We start from the raw sequence: 10,025 nt of genomic DNA, 5'->3' as shown, positions 1-10,025 counted from the left end.
CGTGCGGGTTTGGTGCGTTGGCTGTTGGGAGTGGCGATCACATTTCACATCTGACCAAATAAAGCGACCTAGCACGACTGAGTTCGTTCCAATCCGTAACGCGATGGATGATTGCAAGATCCTGTCGGAAGCTTTTGGAGAAATATTACGCGGGTGTTCCCTATCATGCGAGTTAGCTCAAAACATATTAAACTTCTCTTGCGGAGCCCAGCCCCTACCTGAAACTCAAACCATCTCCCTATTATGCTGTTTGCCGTTAACAAGTTTTAGCTTCGAAAGTATCTTGTGGAAGTATGCTCCTCAAAAAAATTCTCTAGCCTGTGTGCAATGCAAGTACTACGTAGCAATGTGCCAATGCAGCAGCTTGGGCCGTTTGTCCTTGCGCTCTCTCATTTTGGGGCTGTCGGCGGGGCCAGTCGGCCCGGTTTCGCGCCCACACGTAGCCAATCCTAGCCCAAACATTCAGCCCACCAAAGCCCACTGGCACCAGCATTCAAGCCCAGTGACAGGGTAATTACCCGAGCGGGCTAGACAAGCCCAAGGTAGCAATTCCCTCATTCCCTGCGTGGTTTGCTTCCATTGCGAGCGCGAGGGGGGACGAGAACGGGAGGGACGAGCAGTCGCCGAACCACGTGGACGTGGTGCTCTGGTCTGGTTCATGTTCATCCTCTCCATCTAGCTCAGTGACCGCACCAAATTTCCATGTGCACGGCTGTTCTCTCATCGTTTTGACCAGTCGTTGGACCCAGGTACGCCTGCGGCGGCCGGCTGACCTTCACGGCCCATCCGATCCCACCACCATGCGTCGTGGCGCACGGCGTATTAGGGTGGTGGCACGAATAATTGTTCTCCGCTGGCGAAGGCAAGGGCGCGGACAAGTGTAAGGCCTCGGCGTGCACGTGGCGCACCAGTTTGTTGACAAACCCCGTGTAGCCTAACATGCCCGCATGTGCCTCGCCGCTCTGCACATGCATGCGTGTGTGCTCGCAAGCTCGATCGGGTCAGTCAGTAGACCCGTTGGTGCTACTCGAGCCTTTGCTTGCGCGGGATTAGAGGAGGGTGCGGCCGCGGACCCTTACGTGCCGTGACGGGGTCGAGCAGGACAACCTGGCCAGCCGCTAGGGTTAGGCTACCTGCACGCGCGCACATCCATGTCACCGTCAGTATGGTTGGTTGGGAGGCCGCAGGGTGCCGGGTGATGTGATCTCTCTCCGCGTCGACCGATCGATCGAGGTCAAGTCGCCGTATGGTGTGGGTACGGGCCTATGGGGGTAGCCTTAAAAATTAGGCGTCGAACTATGTGGCCGGAGCGGAGCCGCAGCCGCAGCCGTCGTGCCCTCTCGCGCGACGCGGCAGCGGCGTGTACGGTCTCCGGGAGGCACGCGCGGGGTGGGGCTTGTTTAGTTTTCAAATTGGAAGTAGCAAAGTTTGCATTTTGTTATAAATGCACAACTGTAGCATTTCGTTTGTTTTTGTGAATTATTGTCCAAACATTGACTAATTAGACTCAAAAGATTCGTCTCGCAAAGTACAACAAAACTGTACAATTAGTTTTTAATTTCGTCTACATTTAGTGCTCCTTGCATGTACCGCAAGTTTGATATGATGGGAAGTAGCAATAAACAAGGCCGTGGATAGCCAACTAGCCATAGCCTCCCGAGCCATAGCCTCCCGGGGTTTTGGTTTACGGCGTCCGCGTCGGACTTTTTTTTGACGGTGCGCGCGCACGAGCTGTTTGTTTGCATCTGCCCGGCGCGTCGTCGCCCTACGACTCGCGTCAGGGAGGACGCCGCGGCATCGGCATCACGTGCGCGCAGGTGCGGGCGCGGCTGATCGGCGAGGCCACGACGACGGACCTGGCGGAAACGTACAACGCCACACATGGGTCAGGCAGGCGCGGGCCGGGCTAGTCGGGGCTACAAATTAAAGCTCTGGCTTATTTGTTGTGGTGGCTATCTGATCTCTTCTGGACTGGAGGCCGGGTCGATCAGGCCTGTCGCTTGCAGTCGCAGAGACGGTACTGTAGCTCACTCGTGCGATAGGCTTAGGATTTTCCATTTTCTAGATAATGTTGTAATTCTACGCCGATCCTTAAAAAAGAAAAGGTGTGCGTATTGATGGTTGACACGACGTCCATGCGCTCCTCGTCCTCATGTACATACAGCCCGGTGTGGTGCATTATTGACAATCCTAGTACGATACCATCTCCCGGCTACACGTAGCCGGTTGACTAGGCAATAACAGCCTAGCAACGGGCTGGCAGTGGCAGATGCGCTGAACGGGGTCAGGCACCCACATGCCCCGTTCCCATCCCCAGCAAAACGCCGTAAAGCCAAGCCGCTCTCGGCTCTGAGCTGGGAGTAACAACAAGCTCTCCTCGCTCTGCTCCGTCTCTCCGGGGCGCGGCGCGGATATATAACCGGGGCCAAGCGGGCGCGGCACTTGCACAAACTCATCATCCAGCTGAAACACACGCACCGGTAGCTAGTCCGGCGGATTAGCCATCGGCATCCGGTTCTCCGCTCTCGATTCCCACCACCGCACACCTGTGGATCGATCTGTAGCTGGCCCCGAACCCCGGGCATGGACCACCACGTTGCGATCCTGGCGGTCGACCAGGAAGGGATGGAGAAGCAGAAGCAGAAGCAGAAGCAGCAGCAGCTCGTGTGCGAGCGCGGGCGGCGCATCAAGGCGGCCGCGGAGCTCGGGCTGGCGCGGTCGTCGCGCAGCCGGCAGTGGGGCCGAGCGCTGGGGCGCCGCGCCCTGGCCGTGGCCTCAGCGAAGGATCCCTACTCCTTCGAGCCGGTGACGGCGCCGACGACGGGCGAGCACCAGGCGCAGAAGAAGGCGGCGTCGCCGGAGGAAGAGGAGGAGGAGGAGGAAGAGGTGGAGGAGAAGGTGGCGCTGCTGCGGCAGCTGGTGCCGGGCGGCGAGGACATGGCGGTGGAGGGCCTGCTGGAGGAGACGGCCGACTACATCGCGGCGCTCAAGGCGCAGGTCGGCGTCATGCGCGCCCTCGCCTGCCTGCTGTCCGGCTCCGGCCTCGACGAGCTGACGGAGAAGCCTGCCGGCCTCCTCACGCCGGAGAAGTCTCGGTGTCAGTGAGAACGAGCGCGCGGGTCCTTCCTGGCCTGGGCTTTTCCTCCTCTTTTCGAGTAGTGATCTGATCGAGCTTCCTCACCAGGTTCCATTCCGCATCTGTGCAAGTCGTTGGCAACAGCCAGTAGTCGCCACTGGGCCAGACGCCGGAGGCCAGTGCAACACATTTTCGTTGCGTTGCTTCAATTCGAAGCAGCACATTTCGTTGTGTTCCTAGCGGAAAATGTTACAGCATTTTTGTACGAGGGGGTGGAGAGAAAGGAGCCATGGATCGAGCACGCTGGTCCTAGCGAACTAGGCTAGGCATCAGTTGATCGGAGGCTCGCTCGGGCCAGGTGGCTCCTGTAAATATTATGAATTGCAGGAGTACTTTTTTTTTTCCATGCTCGTTGTTTTCGAGGTACTTTTCTCACGTGGAGCAAGTGGGAGAGAGCGTGATGGATCCTTAGGGGTCTGGTTCCTTTGCTTATTTTTAGCACGTGTCACATCGAATGTTTAGATACAATTAGAAGTATTAAACGTAGACTATTTACAAAATCCATTACATAGATGGAGGCTAAACGGCGAGACGAATCTATTAAGCCTAATTAATCCATCATTAGAAAATGTATATTGTAGCAACACATTGTCAAATCATGAACTAATTAGGCTTAATAGATTCATCTCGCCATTTAGCCTCCACTTATGTGATGGGTTTTGTAAATAGTCTACGTTTAGTACTCCTAATTAGTATCTAAACATTCGATGTGACGGATGTTAAAAATAAGCAAATGTAACCAAACGGGACCTTAGACTAGGATGGCACCGGGCATCTGTCTATCTTGATAGCTCAACTGTGTAAAGGAGAAATTTAGGGGTGTTTGGCACACAAGGGTTAAAATTTAGTCCCTGTCACATCGGATGTTTGGACACTAATTAGGAGTATTAAACATTGGTTACTTACAAAACTAATTTCACAACCTCTAGGCTAAATCGCGAGATGAATCTATTAAGCCTAATTAGTTCATGATTTGACAATGTGGTGCTACAGTAACCATTCGCTAATGATGGATTAATTAGGCTTAATAGATTCGTCTCGCGATTTAGCCTAGGGGTTCTGCTATTAGTTTTGTAATTAGCTCATATTTAGTCATCCTAATTAGCATCCGAACATCTGATGTGATGGCTAAAGTTTAGCCCCTTTCTCCCAAACACCCCCTAATACTATCAGCGAACTGTGTAGTGCTCGCCGAGCAAACCCACGGCCACGCTTTAGAGGGTGTTTGGTTCCTCCCCTAAACTTTAGCCCCCGTCACATCGAATATTTAGATACTAATTAGAAGTATTAAACGTAGACTATTTATAAAACCCATTACATAAGTGGAGGCTAAATGGCGAGATGAATCTATTAAGCCTAATTAGTCCATGATTTGACAATGTGTCGCTACAGTAAATATTTGCTAATGATGGATTAATTAGGTTTAATAGATTCATATCGTCGTTTAGCCTCTATATGTGCAATTAGTTTTATAATTAACTTAGTTCTTCTAATTAGCCTCCAAATATTTGATGTGACACGGACTAAACTTTAGCTCGAGAAACCAAACGATCCCTTATTCACAGAAACACACTGCAGTCTGTAGGTCGATATCGATGCAGATATTGCCACGATTCACGTTGTCGAAATTGCTGGTGGCAGACCAATCGACAAGTTTCCTCTAACAATGTTACGAAGGTTTGGATGGTCTAAGATCGCATATAACGGAATATTATCCTCTGGGGCCAAAGTCAACGTATTCTTCTCATTTTTTCTAAGAAAGAATATAAATCCTGAAGTAGTCCAACATGCCAACAGGCCCAATACGCAAAAACCCAGCCAGTGCAAGCCTTTAGGGAGACAGGCCCACTGACCATCGTACCCCGCCGTGGGCTTATGGGGCGCCACACGCACGAGTCCTTCTGCAGCAGTTTTGCCTGCCGTGCATCTCTCTCTCGGAAACGCGTCAAATGCCCCCGCGCCGCTGCCTGTGCTGTTAGATCAAACGGTAATGCTACGACGCGGGCGTCCGGACACGCGTCCTCCTTTCAAACGTTCACGTGGCATGTTTGTGTTCATATATTATACTGAAATCTTATCTGAAATGCTCCCACCTCCCTCTACATCTCTTCTCTATCCACGCAGGAGCTTGCTACGGGCAGCCATCATTTTTGGGCTGCGGCCTCTCTCCGAGTGGGGGCTCGCTACACGTCGTTGTCGCCTTGCGCCACCCGGAGGATCTTCGCGGCCTCTCTCTTCGTGTGGGGGCTCGTTGCGTGTCATCGTCGCCGTTGGCCCCGGGGAGCTGTAGTGAACCGGTCCTCGCGTGTGGGTACTGGTGCGGCTCCATAGATCCGAGGTATGGAGGTGCTGCTTTGGTCATGGATAAGATAGCATCGGTCGATCCGACACCAGCTGAATCTTGCAAGCGTATACTTCAAGTGTTTTAGATGTTTTAGAAAAATGTTGCAAGTATTTCACGTGAATGTTGCAAAGTAAATCTAGATGTTGCGATGTTGCATATGTTTCACACACATGTTGGATGTTGCATTTTCAATGAGAGATTTGAATGTTCCATGCAACACGAAACAGATGTTGCGGCGGATTTTTTTCCTCATCATCAACAAATGGCTAATAATTTTTTTCAACATGTTTTTTGATGTTGCAAACGGTGATTTTCTATATTGCAAACTTTTATTTTCTATGTTGCAGACGTTATTTTTTAATGTTTTGATGGACCAACGGAACGTTCGATGGGAAGTTTTCCCATCAAACGTCCGGGTACAAGTGACGTCCTAGATCAAATGCAAGGCGCCCTGTTGAAACTCTTATTCATGCCCACATTTTCATGCACTAAAGCAATATTTAGATAGCTACGAATCTGTAGAAATCGTGTTCTGTATTCAATATTTCGAACTCTTTTGTACAAAAGAACAAGAAACTTGATAGTTCAATTGCAAGTACAAAACCTGTGATGTTTCTACTTTCTATCTACTCCTACGAAAAAGGTAAAAAAGAAAAAGGACAGAACTAAAGATACATTGTGGTTAGAGGACAACGGGGCAGACACTCTCAGCGCCCAGATCCACCCCTCTCGCCGTGGGGCACGACGCCAGCAGGCAGTGCTCCCCGGCCGTCCCCCACCAGCTGATGTTCCGGTTCTCCATCGACAGCGTGAAGTAGAGCAGCACCCCCATGAACGCCACGCCCGCGTCCAGCGCCGCCGAGAGGATGTAGTTGTATCGCTCCCACCACTTCTTCCGGTACCGGAACACGAAGAAGTTGAAGGCGATGCCGATCAGCAGCCATGAGTTGTAGTTGACGGCGGTCGCCGGCGGCATGCTGGCCGTCGCGCCCATGAGTACCGGCAGGTTGATCATCCGTATCCAGCGCTGCCCCGGGAACGCCTTGTGGAGCCCGTACACGATGGCGGGGCCCGCGGCGCCGACGAGGAAGGACCAGTTGAGCGCGCCGTAGTTGCCCAGCGCCCCGAAGATGCGGCGGGGGCCGACGAGGCCCCAGATCACGGACGAGTCGAAGAAGACGCGGTCGCTCGGGCACGTCCACGGGCTGTCCGCGGGGAGGAGCGCGTCCTGGCAGATGTTGGGGATGGAGCCCAGCAGCCAGTACGCCACCGCGAGGTTCACCGTGCCGGCCACGATCGTCCCCACGAACTGGACCAGGAACATGGACTTGGGGGGTATCTTCATGTAGTGCCCGAGTTTGAAGTCCTGGAGGAATGACACGGCCTGCGACATGCTCATGTAGCCGTACACCTTGAAGCAGACATTGGCGATGGGCTTGCCGGGGAGTATCAGCCCGATGACGTACTCCGACAGGACGTTGAGCCCCGGCGTCTGGTTCGTCGTCGCCGTGATGATGCTGACTGGCAGCGTGAACACGAAGGCCATGGCGCAGGCGAAGAGCAGGCCCCACCAGGGAAGCTGCACCTCCTCCTTGAGGACGGTGCAGAGGATGAGCGAGACGGCCACGGACAGCACGAGCAGCGAGTAGAACCACCAGCCCGGCGCGTCCTCGTAGTTCTTCTTCATCAGCCTCGTGTGGATGTCGGGCTTGTCCTTCTGCGACGCGCGGAAGCGGCGGTAGATCTCCTTGCTGTGGAATAGCGCGACGTGCGTGACGGTCGCCGCGATCGCCGCGAAGCTGAGCCCGTACGTTAGCGCGAAGAGGGTGCTCATGTTGATCCGCCCGCGCTGCTGGTACGCGTCCATGTCGATCTCGAACCGGTCGTTCACGATCGCGTTGATGTCGTAGCCCGTCCCGTTGAACATGAAGAGGTGCGACGAGAAGATGGGGAACCTCCGGGCGTTGTACAGGTCGAGGCCCCAGTAGGCCGCCGGCACGATCACGTACATGAAGAGCACGAACCCGGCCAGGATGTTGGCGGTGGCGAAGAAGGGCGACACCAGCGGGCTGAAGAGGAACGACGACACGGCCGTCCAGTCGAGTGTGAAGGCGCCGAGGCCGAGGCCCCTCATGCCGGACCCCAGCTGCTGCGCCGTGACCGATTTGGAGAAGATCCAGCAGACCCAGGACACGGAGGTCAGCGTCGGGAACAGGTAGCCCGGCACGGCGTACCACAGGAAGCTGCAGGCCAGCGCAACCAGGAAGAACTTGGCCCGCGACGTCCTGCGCGGGCCGCCGCCCTCGGCCACCGGCTGGTCGTCCTCTTTCTCGTGCAGCGCCCGGAACAGGGACACCTGCACGAGGGTGCCCGGCCACCACATGTGCCCCGGCTCGACGACGTACTTGCGCATGAGCCCCGCCCAGCCGTACCCGAGCACCTGCGTGGTGGTGATGAGCAGCCACGCGGCGAAGAAGGAGATGGAGCGGCGGTAGAAGGCGCGGATGATGTCGACGATCATGACGGCGTAGGCGGAGCCGTTGCCGAAGGCGCAGCCGGCGTTGGCGAAGATGGAGATGAGCACGTGCTCCTTCATGTTGAAGGGGCCCGGGTTGAGGCTCCACTCCCCGCCGCCGAGGAGCGCGGGGGCCTTGAACTTGCGGGTGGGAAGCACGCGCGCGAGGAAGTGGCCTAGCGGGAGCGAGGCCACCTGCACGGTGACCTGGGTCACGATGATGGGCTCGGTGCGGTAGGAGAAGAACTGGTTGAGGAAGCTCATGAGCACGCAGGAGAGGAGCCCTAGAGTCCACATCCGGAATGTCCACACCGGCAGCGTCGGGTCGTCGGTGGCCGGCACGGTCATGCGGACCTCCTCGATTGGTGAAGCCTCGTCGTCGTCCTCCTCCCCGGCTCCGGGGATCACTGCCCCGGGGCCACGCTCGACGTCGTCTACTATCTGGACCATCGTGGTTGTGGTCGTGGACTCGTACGCGTGGCTTGTGTTTGGTAAAGCGTTTGGTCTGGGACGTGGCCATATATATAGCGGCCGGCGGTGGCGCAGGGCGTCGGATTGAGTTCGAGCCGGACTTGGGATGTCGGCATAGCCTACTACTCGGAGACCGGAGTCCGAGGTGGCCACGGCCACGGGATATCGTGCAGTGTCCGACCTGACCTGATCGCGGGCGCGTCAGCGCACTTGTGGCACGTGATGCGAAGCTCCTCAAGCGGCATCATCGTTCCCAGGGACAGCAATCCAGGAGCAGGATCGCGTGTTGTACTACATGTGGGATCATACATTAGTTTTCCCCATATATCCAATAATCTGAAAACCGAAGGAGGTGATTTATATGAGAAAATGATCAGTACAATAATATATTTTTTGAAACACAACTACTTTTTTGCGAATAACACAAATATTATTTTATAACTTAATACTCAACATTTTGTATATCTCTCATTTTTTATATGATTGATTTTCGTTATTTTGGTTGATTCGAAGTTTTATTTTGGCTCAACGTTTTCTAAGTGTTGATTTAGCATTTTTATAGAAGCAGATTTTTAGAGACCAAATATCCTTCCTGGGCACATTAGCAAGGTCAACCTTGTTTTGTTCACGTTGATAGAATGATAACCATCGAGACATGGTGTAGTGGCTGCAAGGGGATGGTTCAGTTTTGGCCGGAATCTTAGATCATCAAAGTTGAGTTCTCGACTACCAACTTTTCTTGTACCTTTCGGAAGATTGAGTCAACTCTCTCAATAGCATACAACCATATAAAAAGACCTAAGTCTTTGAAAGCGCATCAGGTTCTTATTAGACCGATACAAATTAGATGGGGACGGTTCCCAAACACCTCGGTACCTCACCGTGAGGACCCATCCGAGATTCCTACCGCGTGGAGACATGAGCGATCCAACGATGCCTGTTCGAGCACACGATCCCCTGCCTGCAAAAAGGTTCAGCTCGGCTCTCTCAACAGCCCAACACCACTGGCTCGGCTCCTAGATGAGATGGACACCGCAGCTTGGCTCCAGAAACGCGCCCATTGTTTCTCATTGTCGAGGTCGTGCGCTGCCGGCGCAGTTGCCTCCTTCTGCGCTGCCATCTCCCTCAAGGCCTCAATCGATGGCGCAATCCCCTTGTCCTTTGTCGTCCCTTTGTCCGCCTAAGGTTCAATTATTCTTTATTTTCCTGATTTGCTCCAAATTGATTTTTTCCTGTTAGACCATAAATGAATTCAGCTCCAAAGTTGGAACTTTGGCTGCATGATTCAGTCATTTAGTTTCTGATATTCGACTGTGTGGCTAGTTATCAAGTTATCTTAGATTGCAAGTAGAAGTTCTTAGGTTTTGACAAATATTCTGCTTGTTTTTTACGGCTGCTCACAATTATCGAGTTTGCTTAGATCTATCTAGGTTGTTTTTATCAGCTCCTTGGTTGTTCCTAAGCACTCACAGTTATCAAATCGTATCATTTTGGTAGATCTTGCATGCTTTTATTGCTTTATATATGCTAGGTCCGATAAATCTTTACTCCTACCCCTC

The 10,025-nt window shown here is 53.4% G+C and overlaps 2 protein-coding genes across 2 annotated transcripts; one reads left to right on the top strand and one right to left on the bottom strand.

Annotated features, from left to right (window-relative positions):
- Positions 1-2,251: 2,251 nt before the first annotated feature.
- On the top strand, positions 2,252-3,482 carry LOC117855546 (transcription factor IBH1). The gene has a single exon (XM_034737929.2). It carries the CDS (start codon positions 2,584-2,586, stop codon positions 3,103-3,105), a length of 522 nt encoding a protein of 173 aa, XP_034593820.1. The 5' UTR covers positions 2,252-2,583; the 3' UTR covers positions 3,106-3,482.
- Positions 3,483-5,965: 2,483 nt separating this feature from the next.
- On the bottom strand, positions 5,966-8,480 carry LOC117858985 (oligopeptide transporter 4). The gene has a single exon (XM_034742148.2). It carries the CDS (start codon positions 8,443-8,445, stop codon positions 6,163-6,165), a length of 2,283 nt encoding a protein of 760 aa, XP_034598039.1. The 5' UTR covers positions 8,446-8,480; the 3' UTR covers positions 5,966-6,162.
- Positions 8,481-10,025: the final 1,545 nt, after the last annotated feature.

This window comes from Setaria viridis, chromosome 5, assembly GCF_005286985.2.
Source record: "Setaria viridis chromosome 5, Setaria_viridis_v4.0, whole genome shotgun sequence".
In the NCBI taxonomy this organism is placed as follows: domain Eukaryota; kingdom Viridiplantae; phylum Streptophyta; class Magnoliopsida; order Poales; family Poaceae; genus Setaria; species Setaria viridis.
This window is presented reverse-complemented; position numbering and strand designations above follow the sequence as displayed.

What these genes read in the sequence shown, in the direction of transcription:
- LOC117855546 (XM_034737929.2), top strand. Translation starts at nt 2,584, where the DNA reads ATGGACCACCACGTTGCGATCCTGGCGGTCGACCAGGAAGGGATGGAG.
- LOC117858985 (XM_034742148.2), bottom strand. Translation starts at nt 8,445, where the DNA reads ATGGTCCAGATAGTAGACGACGTCGAGCGTGGCCCCGGGGCAGTGATC.